At 53.1% G+C, this 22075-nt stretch overlaps 1 protein-coding gene across 2 annotated transcripts in view; it reads right to left on the bottom strand.

Moving 5' to 3' along the window:
* LOC133358219 (arf-GAP with GTPase, ANK repeat and PH domain-containing protein 1-like) overlaps positions 1–14350 on the bottom strand; it is a 35149-nt gene extending 20799 nt beyond the window's left edge. For both annotated transcript variants that reach the window (XM_061576462.1, XM_061576463.1), the window contains exon 1: positions 14026–14350. In XM_061576462.1, coding sequence (XP_061432446.1) covers positions 14026–14164 — 139 coding nt within the window. In that variant the 5' untranslated portion in view covers positions 14165–14350. The remainder of the gene's footprint in view (positions 1–14025) is intronic.
* Positions 14351–22075: the final 7725 nt, after the last annotated feature.

Below are 22075 nucleotides of genomic sequence, written 5' to 3'. Positions count from 1 at the left end.
GAGACAGACAGGGGGAGAGACACAGACAGAGAGAGAGAGAGACGGGGGTGGTGGTGGAGGAGGTGACGGTACTAAGTTTTTTTTTTTGCCGAAAGAAAAATGCAACGAAATATAAAATCACAGCAGCAGGAATGGATGGGTGATGGGTGAGGGGTGGGCGAAAATTTAAACAAACAAAGTGAACTCCCACACGCACCCCGAGCCAATTCTGGCTCCACCTCCACGGAGTTGGGGGTTAATCAGCCACGATACTAAACCACGTCGGGTAAGTATGGTCGTGAATAGCAAGCTGGCTAAGTTAGACGGTAGGTTAGTAATAATAAGGGGTTTCCCATCATTAGACCTTCTTTGCCAGTACCAAAATATAATAATAGGGTTTGTCCCCTTTTTTCTGGCAACAAAACTGAAACCTTTTTACAAGGATTCATGTCTGCATTAACCACAATACTTGCAGTCAAAATGCAAACAAAAACACACTATGATAACACTGGTCAACACACTTTTTCTGGCATAAGGTATTCCAACGGTTTTAAGGTAGTTTTGGGGTGCTGATTCCAAATATGGCATCAGTTTTTGTCTATCACATCAGGTTTTTGAGATATCAAATATTGCATTTTCAATAAAAACTGCAGAAGAAAAATATTAAATGAATGTGGATATCGACATAAAATTATATTATAAACACACTATCCTAAAAATACAGCACCATATTTTAACACTAAAGCAGTCACTGACTCGCAACAACTTGCAATCATAAGTGACAGAGTTAATTTCGGGTAAACTCAATGAAAATGGGGTATGCCGATAGCATAAAAATGAGATGTGATAGAGCAAATCTGAGATCAGATTTGAAATCAACACCCTGAAATTAGTCTAAAACAGCTGCAAAAGTCCAAGCCAGAAAAAAATTGTTTTTTTGTTGACCAGTGTAATATATGCATTGTCCTTGAAACTGATTGGTCCACAGCGAGGGACGGCTTTCTTTTGAGCCTCGACCCAATTGGTGCTCGACCAGAGGACGCCAAAAGGCGTACAGCTCAAAGACAACGCCACTATCAAAGTAATGAGGGCTCGGGGTGAGCATCTACATCATTAGGCCTACTTTTCCAGTACCAACATATAATAATAGGGCTTTTCCCCTTTCTTCTGGAAACAAATCTGAAACCTTTTACAAGGATTCATGTCTGCATTAACCACAATACTTGTGGTCAAAATGCAAAACAAAAAACACTCTGATAATATATGCATTGTCCTTTAAACTGATTGGTCCACACGAGATACGGCTTTATTTTGAGCCTCATGTGAATTGGTGCTAGACAAGAGGACGCCACAAGGCGTTTTTTTACCACAATAAAGTTTCAAAACTGAAACCTTATTGTGGTAAAAAGGTTTCAGTTTTGTTGCCAGAAATAAAGGGGGAAACCCCCTATTATTATATTTTGGTGCTGGCAAAGGAGGTCTAATGAGGTAGGTTCGTCGTCTGCAGATTGGTTGGTACGTAATTGTGTGCCTGGGTTAGTGGTCGGGTGGGTAGACAGGTTATTAGGTATGCATGTCGGTATGATGCTTCTACTGTTGTGGAGTGACTCATGCAGGCAGCTATGGCTGCAGGGTTTGGTGGTACATATTGTTTATGTCGTTTATTTGTGAAATTTCGGTCACAGTTCCTATGATCACTGTTACATTGCTTTTGTGGCTTTATTTTGGTGATTTCGAAAAGTGTATTGGTTTGGCCATGTTTGTTTGTTGTAGTACGGAGTTAGAATGATGGCTTTAATCTAAGTTGTCTTGCGGTTGTTGTTGTTGTTTGACTTGCATCCCACTGGGATTTTTGCACAGCGTTGGTGTAACGGTGCTTTTTTTTCCTGGAAGACTTTGCAGTTTTTTCCGGGATTTTTCTGTTTGCGCATAGTCACTTTAAGATGTTTTCTTGTTCATGTTTTTGTTTTTTGTTTGTTGCGGTTGCACCCGATTCAAGAGCCGAATGGCTCACATGGCTACACCTAATACATGAAACTGAAAACTGATAGAGATCAGGTTGAGTAAGCAAGTGGATAAGTAGGTACACGTGGCACTGTTGGTACTCACTTGAGTGGGTCGGTGGGGTTTGTGGAAAGTTGCTTGGGTAAGCGAGGAAGTGGGCATGTTAGTAGATAGACGAGTCAGCAGTTAAAGAGGTATCCCTCACCGATGGTTTAGTGTTGTGTCTGTTTGTGTTTGGGTGATTTATCTTCTTGGTTCTTTCGGTAAAATCACGTAGAAGGGAAATAATACAATTTGGGTGATTTGTTAACCCTTATTGTACTTTGCATTCCTATCGGTGTTCTTGTACTGTTCGTTGATGTAACGTTCTGAGCCCGTGCCCCCACTGGACATCTGTGAACAAAAAAGAGCTTTATAGCTAATCGGATTCCTCCTGCAGTTTCCACAAATATTCCGATTCTGATGCGACCCGGTCACTGCTTCTACCCCCGCCACCAAGTCCACTCCGCCTCAAATGAGCACAGCCGGTGCGGTGTGTGGTAAACATCGCCACTGGGGAGACAAAGGCGGCCGGGCGTGTTGCTGGCCACGCCAACCCCCTCGTGTGCCGGCCTTCATTAGGTACTACTCGCTAACAGCACTCGCCCCAACAGCATGTTTGAGCCTATACGGGGAATCTGTCTTTGGCGATGCACGCAGGCGGCCAGACTCGTGCGGAGATCACGACATTGATCGTTCGTCTTCGACTCCTCCGCGCGAAAGCCTCAACCCCGAGTCTCGAGTCTCGAGACGGCGTGGGTCGCGTGCGTCGCTCGCCCACCGTGCGGTCCCCCGATCGAGGCCGGGTTGTGTGTTTTTATCCCTGCACTTGGGCCAGCCCAGCGGTTACACGCCGCAACCCGCTGCACTCCACGGCACGTCTGGATAAGTAAGACGACGAGGCGCTTGCACGACGTTCTCTGGCACGTGGTCGTGATGGGGCTTAGTTGCACGGTCCGACCGCGTGGCATTGGCTTCTGGTTGCCGAACGAACATATTTGTTGCAAGGGCGGCACTCATTACAACAGAGCCGTAATTATAATATACATTGGGGGGGGGGGGGCATATCCCCAATATTAGGGGGGGGACATGCCCCCCCAAATATTCTCAAAACGTCCCCCCCAATATATTGCTAACAAATATGTATTGCTATGCTATGTAAATAAAAAAAAACTATTTGCTAAACCTTGGCTACAATATTTGGACTGGTCTTCATATAAAGCAACGCATAGTTTTCTGTTTATATGATTGTGGTTGTACTTTATGAATGCCTAATCTCTGCCATTACATACAATGAAATAATAAATGGTTTAAAAAAGATAAAACAGAGCAATGTAATACACTATTAGACATTGTAAAAAATAAATAAAAAGTCCATCCCGTGTGCGAGTGATTTTTTTAAAATATTTTAGGCAGGAAATGAGTTTTCAAATTTTGATATTTTTCTGGGTTGGGACCCCCAGACACCCTGGAAGATTTGATCCCCCCCAATGTTGACTCCACGGCTACGGCCTTGCATTACACACACACACACGCGCCTGCACACACACACACACAAGGCGCTTGCCACAAATGAACCACAATGCCTCGCTGCTCGTCTCGTCGTGGCAGCATGAAGCATCGTCACGTGACACTCCGCTTGTTCTAGCAGCAACAGCGGGCAGCGTCTGTTGGCTACAGAACCATCGAACGAAGGCGGTGGTCATCCCATCGCTCGGCGCTTCCAGATCCGCTTCCGCGGCCGTCTGGAACGCTCTTCCCTTCCGAGCATGAACCGTCAACTTTTCAAATATAAATTTAAATCGAATTTCTTGAGAAGCGGTTTTTTTTTTTTGCCGCGCCTCCGATTGGCACGGTTGGCTACGTACGGCGCGAAAGAAGTTCAACATTGCATTACTACCTCGCCTGTGTATAGCAGGCGAGGCAGTGAGCATCTCTCGCCCGGGTTACATCAGGCAGGCCCCACCCCGAGCATGAATATCACTCGCTCTATCCCACCCTGCCCCCTGAGATAGGCATCAGACAAGCCGCGGGGAGCTGAGTGGTGTGTAAATGCTTGAACTATTTTTAAAACCACACACACACACGTGTGACGGCCAGGTTTATGGGCCAGAATGTGCCCAATCTCGTTCGAATCTCGGAAGTTAAGCAGAAGCAGCATCAGTAGCACCAGCACCAGCAACATCAACAGCATCAGCAGCATCAGCAACATCATCAGCAGCATCAGCAGCAAAACAGAAGTTTGGGGGCTTGGGTTGTGAGGTTGGCAGGCTGAGAGATGGTAGACACAGCAGTGGAATTATTGAATCCATCTGTGTGGAGCGTTAAGTGTATGTGTAGTGGATTTTCTTTCACCCAGATTTTTTATTATAATTGGTCACTGGGTGTAGGGGTGGATCATTGACCAGGGCGGATAAGTGATGATCATGATGATGATTGATTATCATGTTGATGCTGCGGCTGCTGCTGATGACGATGATTATGCTGATGGTGATGAATACTAATTATTTTATTTCAGATTATCAATACTGTAATGTTGATGGTGTTACCGATGATGATGACATTGTTGATGGTGTTACCGATGATGATGACATTGCTGATGATGATGACAGGGCTGATATCAGAATCAAATTGTTCATTTACACTGGAGGAATCCGATGACCTATAAAGTTATTTTTCATAGAAGCCCAGTAGTTTCACAGATGCCCAGTAGATAACGATAACACTTCTCAACCCGGATTCGGCACTCGATCATGTGCCCCCCCCCCCCGATCTCACAGCCGGTGTCACCACCACCGCCGCCGCCACCCCCCTCTTCAACCTCATCAATCGCCAGCACTCGTCAACTCGAGTGGCCTCCAAACTAAACGTGACATCACCATCGCCACCATCGCCGCCGTCGCCACCACCACCACCGTTATCATCACGACTCGCACAACATAGAACGACTATCATCAACCACCACTATTCATTACGATCATCAGCACTACCATCACCATTGCCACCATCGTCACGACTTGCACAACTATCACCATCACCGAAAGACAAAGATCCCTCGTGTAGCCTTAACAGACTTTTGGGGCACGTGCTGTTCGCGAGCAGCACCTAATGAAGGCCGGCACGGTACACGAGGGGGTGGGTGGCCAGCACCACGCCCGGCCGCCTTTGTCTCCCCAGTGACAATGTTTACACATCGCTCCAGCTCCTCATTTGAGGCCGAGTCGACCTAGGAGAGGCCCAGGACCGGTTCAGACAATCGTCACCAGTGTTGGCCGTGAGCGGGAATCGAACTCGGGCCGCCAGGTTTGTAGTGCAGCGATCTAACCGCTACACCACCGCTCCCCACACACAACATGCAACTATTACCGACATCACTATCATTACGAACCTAAGCACCACCATCATCACCAGCACCATCACCACGACTAGCACAACCACATCTATCACCATCACCAAAAGATAAAGATCTCCCGTATAGCCTTTAACAGACTGCTGGGGCAAGTGCGGTTAGCGAGCGCCTATGAAGGCCGGCACGGCACACGAGGGGGTGGGTGGCCAGCACCACGCCCGGCCGCCTTTGTCTCCCTAGCGTCGATGTTTATTACACACCGCACCGGATACACAATTACAGTAATTGGAGGCCCGGGACAAGTGCGGACACAACTCGCCACTGTTATGAGCCATGGCCGTGATTGTGGTGCGGTGTGCAAACAGCTGCACCACCACTTAAGCCTCCCCTTCTCCAAAACCCCAGCCCAAGGGCTTGAACCCAGGGTGGTCTTGAGAGTGCTGGTTCAGACGCCAACAACAGCCACCACCACACTTCTTCGTCTTCCTGAGATACAGCTGCCCACAGAGCTCGCATCCAGCATCCAGCATCGCAGGCGTGCCGGCTGAGAAACACCAAACACTCGTCATGCTCCTGAGATGTAGCAAGCCACCAGGGATCGAACCCAGGTTCCTATTAGGTGCTGGCGCATCTACCCCCTTAGCACCCATAATCCCCGTGAGATATTCTTAGGCTTTTTCGGTAAAGTCACGTAGGTAAAAATTAAAATTAATAAAAGTAAAATAAAAATTAAATGAAAATCACGACGTTTCGGAGGCAACACAAGCTTCCGTTTTCAGGTAGAACCGTTACAGCACGATAGCTGTATCAAGTAAGAGAAATTCAAAGAAACAGCAATCGTGCTGTGACGGTTCCACCTGAAGACGGAAGCTTGTGTTGCCTCCGAAACGTCGTGATTTTTATTTTATTTTTATTTTACTTTTATTAATTTTAATTTTTTACCTACGTGACTTTACCGAAAAAACCTAAGAATATGAATCCTTGCAGTCACGAAAGATTCAAATCTAGAATCCCCGTGAGAGTCAACCAGAAATTGAACCGAGGTTTCTCAGGTGTGCGTGTCCTGTCACGACTCGCATGCATCATCATCATCATCATCGGCCTCTTTTTTCTCAACGACTCCTTCAAGACTCCTCGTCACAGCGGTTGAACTCAGGTCCTTGAAGGCGCAGGGGGCTCAGTTTCCCGACACACACACGCGCACGCTTATAGCAGTACAGCAGTAGTAGGGCAGTAGTAGGGCAATGATATCGTTACACCTGTGCAACAGTAACCGTATAATCCGCGTATTGTTTCCCTAACTCGCTCTGTAATCGCGCTCAGGTCGGTGTAAACACAGTCGGCCCGAGCCAACTTTCGCCGCACGGGAGTTACAATTTAGGGGCCGGCCATAAATGACGTCACGCGATTTTGGACGATTTTTTACCCCCCCCCCCCTTCGTCACACGGCCCCCCCCCCCCACTCAAATATGACGTCACAAAGGTCTGCGCCCCCCCCCCCAAATAAAACATGCTTCAAATCGATTTAAACTAGTGTCATTGTAGTGCGTATGTAATGTGGCGCTGCACTCTGATGTTGTAGGAGAAAACATTTTTATTAAAAAGTTTATTTCATTAAGTAGAACGTGTTGTCTATATTTATTTAAAGTTGCGCATCTTGATTTAACGTCACATTTCTCAACCCCCCCCCCCCCTCGTCACACATCGTCACAAATGTCTGACCCCCCCCAGATGCGTGACGTCATTTATGGACGGCCCCTTACCACCACGAGGTGTGGTCTTGTTAACGCAACATCATCGTACGACGCGATTGCTTTCGCACAGATTCACAACGATAATCATTATGATTACACTGGTCAACACACTTTTTTCTGGCATAAGGTATTCCAACGGTTTCAAGGTAATTTTTGGGTGCTGATTCCAAATCTGGCATCAGTTTTTGTCTATCACACCAGGTTTTTTAGATATCAAATATTGCATTTTCAATAAAAACTGCAGAATAAATATATTAAATGAATGTGGATATCTACATAAAATTATATTATAAACACACTGTCCTAAAAATACAGCACCATATTTTAACACTAAAGCAGTCACTGACTCGCAACAACTTGCAATCGTAAGTGACAGAGTTAATTTCGGGTAAAATCAATGAAAATGGGGAATGCCGATAGCATACAAATGAGATGTGATAGAGCAAATCTGAGATCAGATTTGGAATCAGCACCCTGAAATTAGTCTAGAACAGCTGCAAAAGTCCAGGCCAGAATTTTGTTGTTGTTGACCAGTGTTATTAATGATGCACATGCATTTGCAAGGAGCCTTGTAAGAATGAGGACCAGGAAAGGCCCAGGAAGACGGAGGAGCTGAATCGGACTAAGCCGACTTCAAGGAGGAGCGGGTTTCAAGTCGAGACTTAAAAGCCCTCGCGGCATCGTCGGGATGCACGAGGTCCCAAGCGGAAGGGCATCGCTCAAACCGTGGCACACGGACACTGACAAGCCACCGCTCACCCCCCCCCCGCTCAGCCCCCCCCCCCGTTCAGCCCCCCCGCCCCGCTCAGCCCCCCCCCCCCCCCCCCCGCTCAGCCCCCCCCCCCCGCCCGCTCAGCCCCCCGGAGTCGAAGTTACGCACACAAAGGGGGAGGGGGGCAGAGTCTGCAGATCCGAACTAACCTTGAGAAGGGGGTTATTTTTCGATTTAAAGCTTTCGTGACTGCAGGGATTCATCTTCTTGGTTCTTTCGGTAAAGTCACGTAGAATGGAAATTAAAATAAAATAATAAAAATTATTATTAATAATAAAATAATAAAAAAATTTTATGTTTTATTTTTATTTTTTTATTATAAAAAAATATTTTATTATGTTTTATTTTTATTATTTTATTATAAGATAATGATTTTAGAATGTTTTATTTTTATTATTTTATTATTTACATTCTACTTGACTTTACCGAAAGTCGCTTCATTTGCTGTACTCTGTTGTTGCTGTCATTTTTGGTTGAAGATCACCCCCTGCCCCCCACCCACCCACCCCCATCAAAGTCTGTCTGGAGTTGACACCCAGCACGGTTAAAATAAAGAGGTTGTTTTTTTTTTGGGGGGGGGGGAGAGGTGGTTAGAGCGCGTAGGATTTACGGATGATATTGGTCGCGAAAGCGGACGTGCTCAACCAAAAGAAACACACTTGAAACAGTTGGATCGCTTCAACCTCTCACAGAAAGAGAGAGAGGCACACCCAGAGCCCCAGGTGTTGAACCCAGGCCGCTCACGTGTGCTGGCTCCGTGACCGCACACATTCAAAACACGTCCTCGTTCATCATCCACCTTTCTAAAGACTCCGAACTCGGAAAATCGAACCGCTCACCGCACCTCACCGCACCACGCTCACCACACCGCCGCTCACCACTTCTTGCCACAACTCCACTCACCACACCGCCGCTCATCACACCTCACCACAGCAAGTGCCACGCTATTCTCCGTGCGAGGTTTCCAACTGGATTCACCGTCTCGTGGCACGGCGTGGCACGGCGTGCCGAATCCCAGCTGTGTCGGCTGCGGTGTTCCAGACACGGACATTATGACCTGACACCCACACACCAACCCACACACCCACCCACACACCCACACACACCGCACCCACACACCCACCTACCTACACACCAACCCACCCATCCACACACCCACACACCGTCCCCGCACCCACCCACCAACCCCGCTCCCACACACCCACCCACACACCCCGCACCCACACACCCACCTACCTACACACCAACCCACCATCCACACACCCACCCATCCACACACCCACACACCAACCCACACACCCACCCACACACATACCCACCCACCCACCCACACACCAACCCACCCACCCACACACCAACCCCGCACCCACCCTACACACCAACCCACCCATCCACCCACCCCATCCACCCACCACACCCACACCCATCCACACACCCCACACCACCAACCCACACACCCACCCACCCACACCTACCACCCACCCACACACCAACCCCGCACCCACCCACACACCAACCCACCCATCCACCCACCCACACACCCATCCACCCATCCGCCCACCCACACACACACCCGCCCACCCACCATCCACACACCCACCCACACACCCATCCGCCCACCCACACACCACACCCGCCCACACACCCACACATCCACACACCCACCGACTCCTACCCACCCACCCACACACCAACCCACCCACCAACCCCGCACCCACCCACACACCCACACATCCACACACCCACCGACTCCTACCCACCCACCCACACACCAACCCACACACCCACCCCGCACCCACCCACCACACACCCACCCACACACCAATATCACCCACAGACCCATCCACCCACCCACACACCCACCCGCCCACCAACCCACCCACACACCCACCCACACACCCACCCACACACCATATCACCCACCCACACACCAACTCACCCACCAACCCACCCACACACCCACCCACACACCCATCCGCCCACCCGCCCACACACCCACCTACCACCCCATCCGCCCACCCACACACCCACCAACCCCGAACCCTTCCCCGGCTGCTCCGATTAGAACGGTTGGCTACGTACAGTGCGAAATAACTTCAACATACAAGCATCGATTTTTAGTTAAAACTTCCGTGACTGCAGGAATGCATATTCTTTGGATCTTTCGGTAAAGTCACGCAGATATAAAAAATAAAGTGAATAAATGATGACGACCGCTTGTGTTGCGATCGAAACGTCGTGCTATTTTTATTCACTTTATTTATATTAATATTTTTTATCGAAGTGACTTTACCGAAAGATCCAAACAATATGCATACAAACCCCATACCCACCAAACCAATCCCATACCCACCCACCAAACCTACCCCATACCCACCCACCAAACCAACCCCATACCCACCCACCAAACCAACCCCATACCCACCACCAAACCAACCCCATACCCACCCACCAAACCAACCCCATACCCACCCACCAAACCAACCCCATACCCACCCACCAAACCTACCCCATACCCACCCACCAAACCAACCCATACCCACCCACCAAACCAACCCCATACCCACCCACCAAACCAACCCCATACCCACCCACCAAACCAACCCCATACCCACCCACCAAACCAACCCCATACCCACCCACCAAACCAACCCCATACCCACCCACCAAACCTACCCCATACCCACCCACCAAACCAACCCCATACCCACCCACCAAACCACCCCATACCCCCACCCACCAAACCAACCCATACCCACCCACCCACCAAACCAACCCCATACCCACCCACCAAACCAACCCCATACCCACCCACCAAACCAACCCCATACCCACCCACCAAACCAACCCCATACCCACCCACCAAACCTACCTACCCATACCCACCCACAAACCAACCCATACCCACCCACCAAACCAACCCCATACCCACCCACCAAACCTACCCCATACCCACCCACCAAACCTACCCCATACCCACCCACCAAACCAACCCCATACCACCCACCAACCACCATACCCACCCACCAAACCAACCCCATACCCACCCACCAAACCAACCCATACCCACCCACTCAAACCAACCCCATACCCACCCACCAAACCAACCCCATACCCACCCACCAAACCAACCCCATACCCACCCCACCAACCTACCCCATACCCACCCCACCAAACCAACCCCATACCCCACCCACCAAACCAACCCCATACCCACCCACCAAACCAACCCCATAACCCACCCACCAACCAACCCCATACCACCCACCAAACCAACCCCCATACCCACCCACCAAAACCAACCCCATACCCACCCACCAAACCAACCCATACCCACCCACCAAACCAACCCCATACCCACCCACCAAACCAACCCCATACCCACCCACCAAACCTAACCCCATACCCACCCACCAACCAACCCAAACCCCATACCCACCCACCAAACCAACCCCATACCCACCCACCCACCAAACCAACCCCATACCCACCCACCAAACAACCCCATACCCACCCACCAAACCAACCCCATACCCACCCACCAAACCACCCCATACCCACCCACCAAACCAACCCCATACCCACCCACCAAACCAACCCCATACCCACCCACCAAACCAACCCCATACCCCCCACCAAACCAACCCCATACCCACCCACCAAACCTACCCCATACCCACCCACCAAACCAACCCCATACCCACCCACCAAACCAACCCCATAACCCACCCACCAAACCACCCATACCCACCCACCAAACCAACCCCATACCCACCCACCAAACCAACCCCATACCCACCCACCAAACCAACCCCATACCCACCCACCAAACCTACCCCATACCCACCCACCAACCAACCCCCATACCCACCCACCAAACCAACCCCATACCACCCCCAACCACCCCATACCCACCCCCAAACCACCCCATACCCACCCACCAAACCAACCCCATACCCACCCACCAAACCAACCCCATACCCCACCCACCAAACCAACCCCATACCCCCCACCAAACCAACCCATACCCACCCACCAAACCAACCCATACCCACCCACCAAACCAACCCATACCCACCCACCTAAACCACCCCATACCAACCACCAACCCCCATACCCCACCCACCAAACCAATACCCCATACCCACCACCAAACCTACCCCATACCCACCACCAAACCAACCCCATACCCACCCACCAAACCCACCCCATACCCACCCACCACCAAACCAACCCAATACCCACCCACCACCAAACCAACCCCATACCCCCACCCACCAAACCAACCCCATACCCACCCACCAAACCAACCCCATACCACCCACCAAACCAACCCCATACCCACCCACCAAACCAACCCCATACCCACCCACCTAAACCAACCCCATACCCACCCACCAAACCAACCCATACCCACCCACCAAACCAACCCCATACCCACCCACCAAACCTACCCCCTACCCACCCACCAACAGCAACCCCATACCCACCCCCACCAAACCACCCCAATACCCACCCACCCACCAAACCAACCCCGGAGACCCACCCACCAAACCAACCCCATAACCCACCCACCAAACACCCCATCCACCCACCAACACCCCTACCCAACCCACCAAACACCCCATAACCACCCACTAAACACCCCTACCCACACCCCAACCACCCCATCCCACCCCCAACCAACCCCCTACCCACCCACCAACCGTACAACCACTACCCACCCCACGAACCAAACCCCATACCCACTCCCCAACCAACCCCCATACCCACCCACCAAACCTACCCCATAGCCCAACCACCAAACCACCCCATACACACCCAACCAAACCAACCCCATACCCAACCCACCACCCTGTTAAAAAATTGCTTCCCAACAGCTCATCAGATTCCTCCCCAATGTAAACAAAGATACTGACCCTACCCACCCCAGACCCCTACCATCAACCCCCTGTCCACCCACTCACCGACCCCTATCCACACAAACGCTTGCTCGCTCACTCACTCACGCTGATCATGATCATCATACAAAGGGACCCCCCCCCCCCCCCGAAGGTTGGTGGAGTTTGCCAGCACCGCGCCCGGCCGCCTTTGTATCCCCAGTGCCGATGTTTGCCCAGAACGCGCCAAGAACTATCGTCTTTGAGGGCCGAGTCGACCTAGGCGAGGTCCGAGCAACGGTTCAAGATTTTCGATGGACAGCGCGCTAACCGCTGCGCCACCGCTCCCTCGCTCGCCCACTCAGTGGTGGCGCTGGACAAAGGTAAACGAAACGCAAAAGGGGTTTAGGGGCCCCAAGTAGCTCACGAACTATAGGGGGGGGGGGGGTGGGTGCAGCACACAGATTATAATCAAACTCGAACGTTGATCCTCAGAACAATGAATACATCCGAAGTTATCATTGTTCGGTGCGTATGCAAGAACTTCTTTCGCACTGTACGTAGCCAGCCGTGCTCATCGCCGGGAGGTGCGATACATTAACGACCGCTCAGCTACGAAGGGTCATGGCCCGAAACGTCGCGTGCGTCGGCACCGCACAGACGCGGCACGGCAAACACGGGGACATTCCCTCCCTTCGTGATGTTGGCACTCAAAAAAATAAAAAAATAAAAAATAATTTTAAATAATCCCTGCCCCCCCCCCTCTTTACTCACCCGACAGCGGACTGCTGTCAACCACGTCACAACAACAACACCACGTCACAACAACAACAGCACCACGTGGCAACAACAGCACCACGTGGCAACAACAGCACCACGTCACAACAACAGCACCACGTGGCAACAACAGCACCACGTCACAACAACAGCACCACGTGGCTTGTCAGAGGCTAGTGGAGGTGAGAACAATCACCGATGACGCTACCCCAGCACGACCACGCTACGTTCTGGAGGAGCGAGCGAATGCTCCACTCAGCTACCCCAACACGACCACGCTACGTTCTGGAGGAGCGAGCGAATGCTCCACTCAGCTGCCGTGTGTGAATGGCTCACGACATTAAAAAAAAGCTGCGACAATCGATAACTTTTCTTTTCCAAAACTGCACGCGCAAGGCACCAAAAACAAAACGGAAGAACCCGACAGAGGTTTTCATCTCTCGGGGGAGAGTGGGGGGGGGGGGCGCTCACCGTGGGCTGGAGAGGCAACCTCCGTCTCGCCGACACCACCTCGGTCACCTTCGTGCACCACCACGATGATGGTCGGCCTCGGGTCGGCGTGACCTCGCGGGGTCACGTCGACCCCGACCTCTCCAGCCGGGCCACCCATCCGCGATCCGGGTGACGATGATGCAGCAGCAGCAGCAGCGGCGGCTAAAGCTGCCGACGACGACGAGGAGGTTTCCGCCGCACAAGCCGTCGTCGTCGGAGTTCCATCTCCGTCTTTACGCACGAAGATTCTGCTGAGCAGCCTCCTGATCCTCCCGTCGTGGTGCGTCGCGCCGAGTGAGCCGGGGCTCCCAAGACCGCGTCAATCTCGTGGGCCGTCCCAGGTCTTGTTCCTGCCCTGGCGGTCTCTGGAACGCCGCGAGAAACGCCGCTGAAGAAACGAGGGCCGATGCCGACGATGCCGACGATGACGGCGGCGGTGGCGATGATGATGATGATGACGGGGAGGAGGAGGTGGTCGTGCAGGTGATGTCGGAGGCGGCGATCGTTTCGCCTCCGCAGCCCGTCTGGCGAGGCCCCAGTCCGTTGTGCGAGGCGCTTCCGTTGGCCGCCCTCGGATCCGCCGTTGTCCACATTCGCCTGCCGAGGACAGGAGAGCCGCACGGGCTGCCTGCTCCGTGCGGCCTGGGCCGGCCGCCACCACCACCACCGCTGCCCTTGAGTCGGAAGCTGAAACTCTTCCTGATGAGTCCCACAACTTCCACTCCCCAGCCTGCTGCTGCTGCTGATGATGATTGCTACAGTTCTGGCGCTGTTCCCCGTTGTTGAGGGTTCCATTACTGCCATAGCGGTGGGAGTGATTGTGATGGTGGTGGTGACATCCATCATCACGATGATCACGAAGAGGCGTTGAGTGCGCATTCGGCCGTTGCTCCTCAACACGACCTGGGGATCTGCAGGTGGCAACTTCTTCACGACGTCCACCATCACCACCATCACCACCACCGCGTCCTCTCGCAGAGGCTCCGCGCGCCTTCTTGAAGCTGGCGCTCAGAGCCACGAGACGTCGCGCGAACCTCCACGGATCTGCGCCCCTCTCTCCTCGTGTCGACGGGAGGCTTTTCGGGCCTGGTGGTGGGCTCCACCATGAGGCTCATGGGCCGGGTCCTCCTCCTCTGCGCTGCGCCTGCACCAGCGCCATCATCCGCCGCAGCGCTGCCACGACGCAGGATCTCTGCGTCGATTTGACAGGTGAAGGACGATGCTCTGTGACGACGAATTGGCGCTGCGACATCGTCGCCACCACCACCACCGCCAGCACCACCACCACCACCAGCAGCAGCAGCAACACCGACAGCACCGACAGCGGCTGCATCAGTGGCGGGTGTCCCACAGGTGCCGTGCCTCGCGAGGTCTCCCTCTGCCCGGCTGCTTGCTCCCGATAGACAGATGCTCCGTGGACGTCGAGGCGTGGGGCTCTTCGCCGGAGGCTCGGGTATGCTGCGGAGTCCGCCGCTCGCAAGCTCCGGGTGGCTGTACAAACTCGCAGGACGCGGCCGAGGTGCTGTCTGCTGATGCTGCTGACGCCGGTCACCGCGTTGCTGCCGCTCAAAGCTACTTCTCCTCAATCTCACGTCCTGCTGCTGCTGCTGCTTGAGACCTCCTCCCATGATGGTGGTGGTGGTGGTCTCGCCCCGCGTGGCGTCTTCAAGGCCGAGGCATCTCGCGGTCACGCTGCCAGTCGACGACTCTGCCGACGAGCCCGTGTCAGACTCAGCCTTGTTCAGGAGCTCTGCTCTCATTCCTACTCCCGTTCGGATCTCCTCCTCCTGCTGCTGCTCCTCCTGCTGCTGCTGCTGCTGCTCTCCTGCTGCTGCTGCTCCACGTCTCTCTCCTGCTCCTCTTCCTCCTGCTCCACGTCTCTCTCCTGCTCCTCCTGCTGCTGATTCACGTCTCTCCTCCTCCTCCTCCTGCTGCTGCACGTCTCTCTCCTGCTCCTCTTCAACCTCCTCCCAGCCCTGCTTCTCAACCTGCCCCTCCACTTCTCCCTCCTCCACCTCCTCCTCGTCGATCTCTCGCTGCTCCTCCTCCTCTTCACCACCTCGTCCTCCGCCTCGCCACCCCGTGGGGCACCAAAATCCTCTCTCCAAGACGGACACTCCAGGTCTGCGCAAAACTGCCCGATCACTTCCGTCCACGCATTGCGGCTGTTCTGCAGAATCTCGAGCGCGAAGTTGGGACTCGCGCAGTGGACCCTCGTTCTGCTCCACCTCCTCGCCGTTCTCCCCCTCCTCTTCCTCCTCCTCCTCCTCCTCCTCCACCTCCTCCACCTCCACCTCGTCCTCCTCCTCCTGCCACCCGACCACGACGGTCTTCGCCGTGTCGCTGCGACGTTGTGCCTCCAGGTCTCGAGATGTGTCCACTCTCATCGATGTCGCGACAGCATCCGCAAGACCATCATCGATGCGAGGGCCGCGTGCGTCTCACTCTCTCACGACGTCCCCAAACTCAAGAGTTTGCTGCGCAGAAACACGTTCGCGCTTCGTGATGTTTAACTCTGCCGGGTTAACAATTCGTTTCGGATCTAGGGCCCGAATTGTTGATGACGGCCGCAAAGTTTCTCTCTATCGGGACGAACAACACGGAACTTCCGTGACGTCAAGGGCGCACGTGGGCGACTCGAGAGGGAGCGGTGCCATCCTCGCTGCGCCAGAGGTCGTCCCGCGGATGACGAGGAGGAGTTGCGCTTCAGGGTGGAGCACTTCAGGGTGGAGCACTTCAGGGTGACGCACGTACCCCTCTGTGCCCTCTTAGCGGTGTCAGACCGATGCTCACACACGGACACACGCACCCATCTGGCTCTCGGAGCTCGTGTTCACGCAGAGGGACGTTGATTCATCTTCAACGCACGACACCTTCTCACCGACAAGCCGCATTGCCCAGCTTGGTGAAGTATGGTCGAGCACCACCCCCACAACGGCGCTCATTCACCAAGCCACAAAGGTGGAGTTGCCGGACCGGACTGGGATCGTTTCCTCTGCCTTCCTCTTGGGGTCCAGTCTCTCCACCACCGACAACACCACCCTCTCAGACTAAAATAATCTAGCACAAACTATTCGTGAACTATATTAACAACATATATATATATAGAAGTCTTCTTGAGCAGTAAACAACTCCGTCGGTCTTGTGTCTTCACGCGACGGGGAAATGAAGAGGAGGAAGCCGAGACGAGTGGCTCGGCACTTACTGCGTTTGCAGAGTCATCGCCACCACCACCACCGTCGTCGTCAACATCGTCACCACCATCGTAAACATCACCACCACCGTGGCCTTCAGAGAGACGCACAAGGGAACTTCTGCGCGTAACTCATTTCATATGTCCTCGTCTGAATCATCATCAGCAGCAGCAGCAGCGTCGTCATCATCATCTTCATCATCAGCAGGACTCTCTGGTTGTCACTGGAACATCGTCACCCCTCGTCCCATCCTCGCCTGCGTCACCAGCAGCGGACGACGGCGGAAGAGCCCCCGATGAAGGTAGAGGACTTCAACGATGACGGCGATGATGATGACGACTTCACCGTTACGGTCAAGGTGGCTACGTCCCTTGACGATGTCGTGACTGTGGCACCGGCCGCGCGCGAAGAGAGATCCCAGCTGTAAGGCGCGTGTGAGTGCGCGTGTGTGTGAACGTGTGTGTGTGTGCGTGTGTGTGTGTGAACGTGTGTGTGTGTGTGGGAACGTGTGTGTGTGTACGTGTGTGTGTGTACGTGTGAGTGTGTGTGTACTTGTGAGCGTGTGTGAGCGGTGTGTGTGTGTGAACGTGTGTGTACGTGTGTGTGAACGTGTGTGTGTGTGAAACGTGTGTGTGTGCAGGCGCTCGCCAACACCAGCACTTGCCCCAACAGTCTGTGAAGGCTATCTATTATGGGGAAGCATCTCCTGTCGACGTGTACCACATCTGTAGCGATGTGGGTGTGTGTCTCTAAGCGTGTCTTAACACAGCACTTGCCCCAACAGTCCGCTAAGGCTATACGGGGGGGGGGAGGGGTGGGACCGAGGCTCTTTGTCTTTGTTAACACTGCAGCCAGGCTGCGCCAGATTTCTTTCGCAGATCTGCTGCTGATGATGAAGATGACGACGCCGCTGTGCGCGTGGTGCCGGGGTTCCTTCTCGATTGTGGCGACTGGGATCCGGGCGGGATCGAGTCTCTGGCTAAGGGCGGGGCTGTGGGCGAGGGGCGGGGCTGTGGGCGAGGGGCGGGGCTGTGGGCGAGGGGCGGGGCTGTGGGCTGAGGAGGGGTGGAGTTTGGGAGTTTGTGTGGGAGGAAGCGGTTGGGGGAGCGGTTAGCGCTACATTGCGCTACGAAACCGGCGACCCGGGTTCGATTCCCGCTCACGGCCAAACACCGCCAGTGACGATTATCTCGAAACCGGTCCTGGGGCCTCGCCTAGGTCGACTCCGCCTCAAATGAGTACCCTGGTGCGATGTGTAAACAGCGCCACTGGGGAGACAAAGGCGGTCGGGCGTGGTGCTGGCCACCCACACCCTTTGTGTGCCGTTCCGGCCTTCATAGGTGCTGCTACTCGCCAACAGCACTTGCCCCTACAGTCCGTTACAGGCTACACGGGGGATCTTTGTCTTTGTGGAGGGAGGGGGTGGAACAGAGTTGGTGAGTGGGGGCTTCATAATGATTCACCCCCCCACACACCAAAGACAAAGATTCCCCCCACACCCGTATAGCCTCTCCACTGTTGGGGGCAAGGGCTGTTAGCGAGGAGCAGCGCCACCTATGAAGGTCCAGAACACCGCGCCCGGCCGCCTTTGTCTCCCAAGTGCTGATGCTTACGTACACCCCACCACGTACTAGTTTCAAGGCCGAGTCGACCTAGGGGAGGCCCGGGTGCAGGGTTTCGGGTTATTTGTCCCCGTTGCGGGGATTAGAACTCGGGCAGCCGAACTCTGCCCGCGGGGTTCATAAGGCAGTGGGTGCGCTAACCGCTGCGCCACCGCTCTCCCACTCCACCCCTCTCACCCACCCACCCACCCCCTCTCACCCAACCCCCTTGCCACCTTCTCATCTCGCCAGCCAATTCGATGAATGATGCACACAAACAAAAACACATCCAGTGATGGTCTAGGCCACGCCGTGTCGGGCATGGAGTTGTTTCCATTTAAAGCTTCTTTCGTGACTGCAGGAATTCATATTCTTGGTTCTTTCGGTAAAGTCACGTAGAAGGGAAATAATAAAATAGTAAAAATAAAACAATACAATTCTCACGACGTTTCGGCCACAACACAAGCAGCCGTCCTCAGGTGAAAAAACAGAGCTGTTGGAAAGACAGCGTCCCAATGAATCAATTTATTTCTTTTATTTTATACCTACGCTGTCTTTCCAACAGCTCTGTTCTTGACCTGAGGACGGCTGCTTGTGTTGTGGCCGAAACGTCCGTGAGAATTGTATTGTATTATGTTAAATGTTTATTGTTTTATTATTTTCCTTCTACGTGACTTTACCGAAAGAACCAAGAACATAGAGTTGTTGTTATTTTTGCTGGACCATACTTCACCACGCCGGTCAATGCGTGTCGGTGAAGGGCAGTGGAGGGTTAGGAAGGGGGGGGGGCAGGATTGAGTTCTACCATCACCCGCCACTGATGGTAGCCGTGAGCCGGGAATCCAACTCGGGTTCCTAGATTTGCTCATAACATGTGCCGCGTGGCGCTCGCTTAGCCTAACCACTGAACCCAACCACTTAACCCAACCACTTAACCCAACCACTTAACCCAACCACTTAACCCAACCACTGAACCCAACCACTAACCCAACCACTTAACCCAACCACTTAACCCAACCACTTAACCCAACCACTGAACCCAACCACTGAACCCAACCACTGAACCCAACCACTGAACCCAACCGCTGAACCCAACCACTAACCCAACCACTGAACCCAACCACTGAACCCAACCGCTGAACCCAACCACTAACCCAACCACTTAACCCAACCACTGAACCCAACCGCTGAACCCAACCACTAACCCAACCACTGAACCCAACCACTGAACCCAACCGCTAACCCAACCACTGAACCCAACCACTGAACCCAACCACTAACCCAACCACTGAACCCAACCACTGAACCCAACCACTGAACCCAACCACTAACCCAACCAATGAACCCAACCACTGAACCCAACCACTGAACCCAACCACTGAACCCAACCAATGAACCCAACCACTGAACCCAACCACTGAACCCAACCGCTAACCCAACCACTGAACCCAACCACTGAACCCAACCAATGAACCCAACCACTGAACCCAACCACTGAACCCAACCGCTGAACCCAACCAATGAACCCAACCAATGAACCCAACCGCTAACCCAACCAATGAACCCAACCAATGAACCCAACCGCTGAACCCAACCAATGAACCCAACCAATGAACCCAACCACTGAACCCAACCAATGAACCCAACCACTGAACCCAACCACTGAACCCAACCACTGAACCCAACCAATGAACCCAACCAATGAACCCAACCGCTAACCCAACCACTGAACCCAACCACTGAACCCAACCGCTAACCCAACCAATGAACCCAACCACTGAACCCAACCACTGAACCCAACCACTGAACCCAACCACTTAACCCAACCACTGAACCCAACCACTAACCCAACCACTGAACCCAACCACTAACCCAACCACTGAACCCAACCACTGAACCCAACCACTAACCCAACCACTGAACCCAACCAATGAACCCAACCAATGAACCCAACCACTGAACCCAACCACTGAACCCAACCACTGAACCCAACCACTAACCCAACCACTTAACCCAACCACTAACCCAACCACTGAACCCAACCACTGAACCCAACCACTAACCCAACCACTGAACCCAACCACTAACCCAACCACTGAACCCAACCACTGAACCCCACCACTAACCCCAACCACGACCCAACCAATGAACCCAACCAATGAACCCAACCACTGAACCCAACCACTAACCCAACCCACTGAACCCAACCACTGAACCCAACCACTAACCCAACCACTTAACCCAACCACTGAACCCAACCACTAACCCAACCATGAACCCAACCACTAACCCAACCACTGAACCCAACCACTGAACCCACCACTAACCCCAACCACTGAACCCAACCAATGAACCCAACCAATGACCCAACCACTGAACCAACCACTGAACCCAACCACTGAACCCAACCACTAACCCAACCACTTAACCCAACCACTAACCCAACCACTTAACCCCAACCACTGAACCCAACCACTTAACCCAACCACTTAACCCAACCACTGAACCCAACCACTAACCCAACCACTAACCCAACCACTAACCCAACCACTGAACCCAACCACTGAACCCAACCACTTAACCCAACCACTGAACCCAACCACTGAACCCAACCACTAACCCAACCACTTAACCCAACCAATGAACCCAACCACTGAACCCAACCACTAACCCAACCACTTAACCCAACCACTGAACCCAACCACTGAACCCAACCACTAACCCAACCACTTAACCCAACCACTGAACCCAACCACTAACCCAACCACTGAACCCAACCACTGAACCCAACCACTAACCCAACCACTTAACCCAACCGCTTAACCCAACCGCTGAACCCAACCACTTAACCCAACCACTTAACCCAACCACTGAACCCAACCGCTTAACCCAACCACTGAACCCAACCACTGAACCCAACCGCTTAACCCAACCGCTTAACCCAACCACTGAACCCAACCACTTAACCCAACCGCTTAACCCAACCGCTGAACCCAACCGCTTAACCCAACCACTTAACCCAACCGCTTAACCCAACCGCTTAACCCAACCACTGAACCCAACCACTTAACCCAACCGCTTAACCCAACCGCTGAACCCAACCGCTTAACCCAACCGCTTAACCCAACCACTGAACCCAACCACTTAACCCAACCGCTGAACCCAACCGCTTAACCCAACCACTGAACCCAACCACTGAACCCAACCGCTTAACCCAACCGCTTAACCCAACCA

Source organism: Lethenteron reissneri, chromosome 61 (genome assembly GCF_015708825.2).
Source record: "Lethenteron reissneri isolate LAM-NWPU_2019-01 chromosome 61, ASM1570882v1, whole genome shotgun sequence".
NCBI classification, from domain to species: domain Eukaryota; kingdom Metazoa; phylum Chordata; class Hyperoartia; order Petromyzontiformes; family Petromyzontidae; genus Lethenteron; species Lethenteron reissneri.
This window is presented reverse-complemented; position numbering and strand designations above follow the sequence as displayed.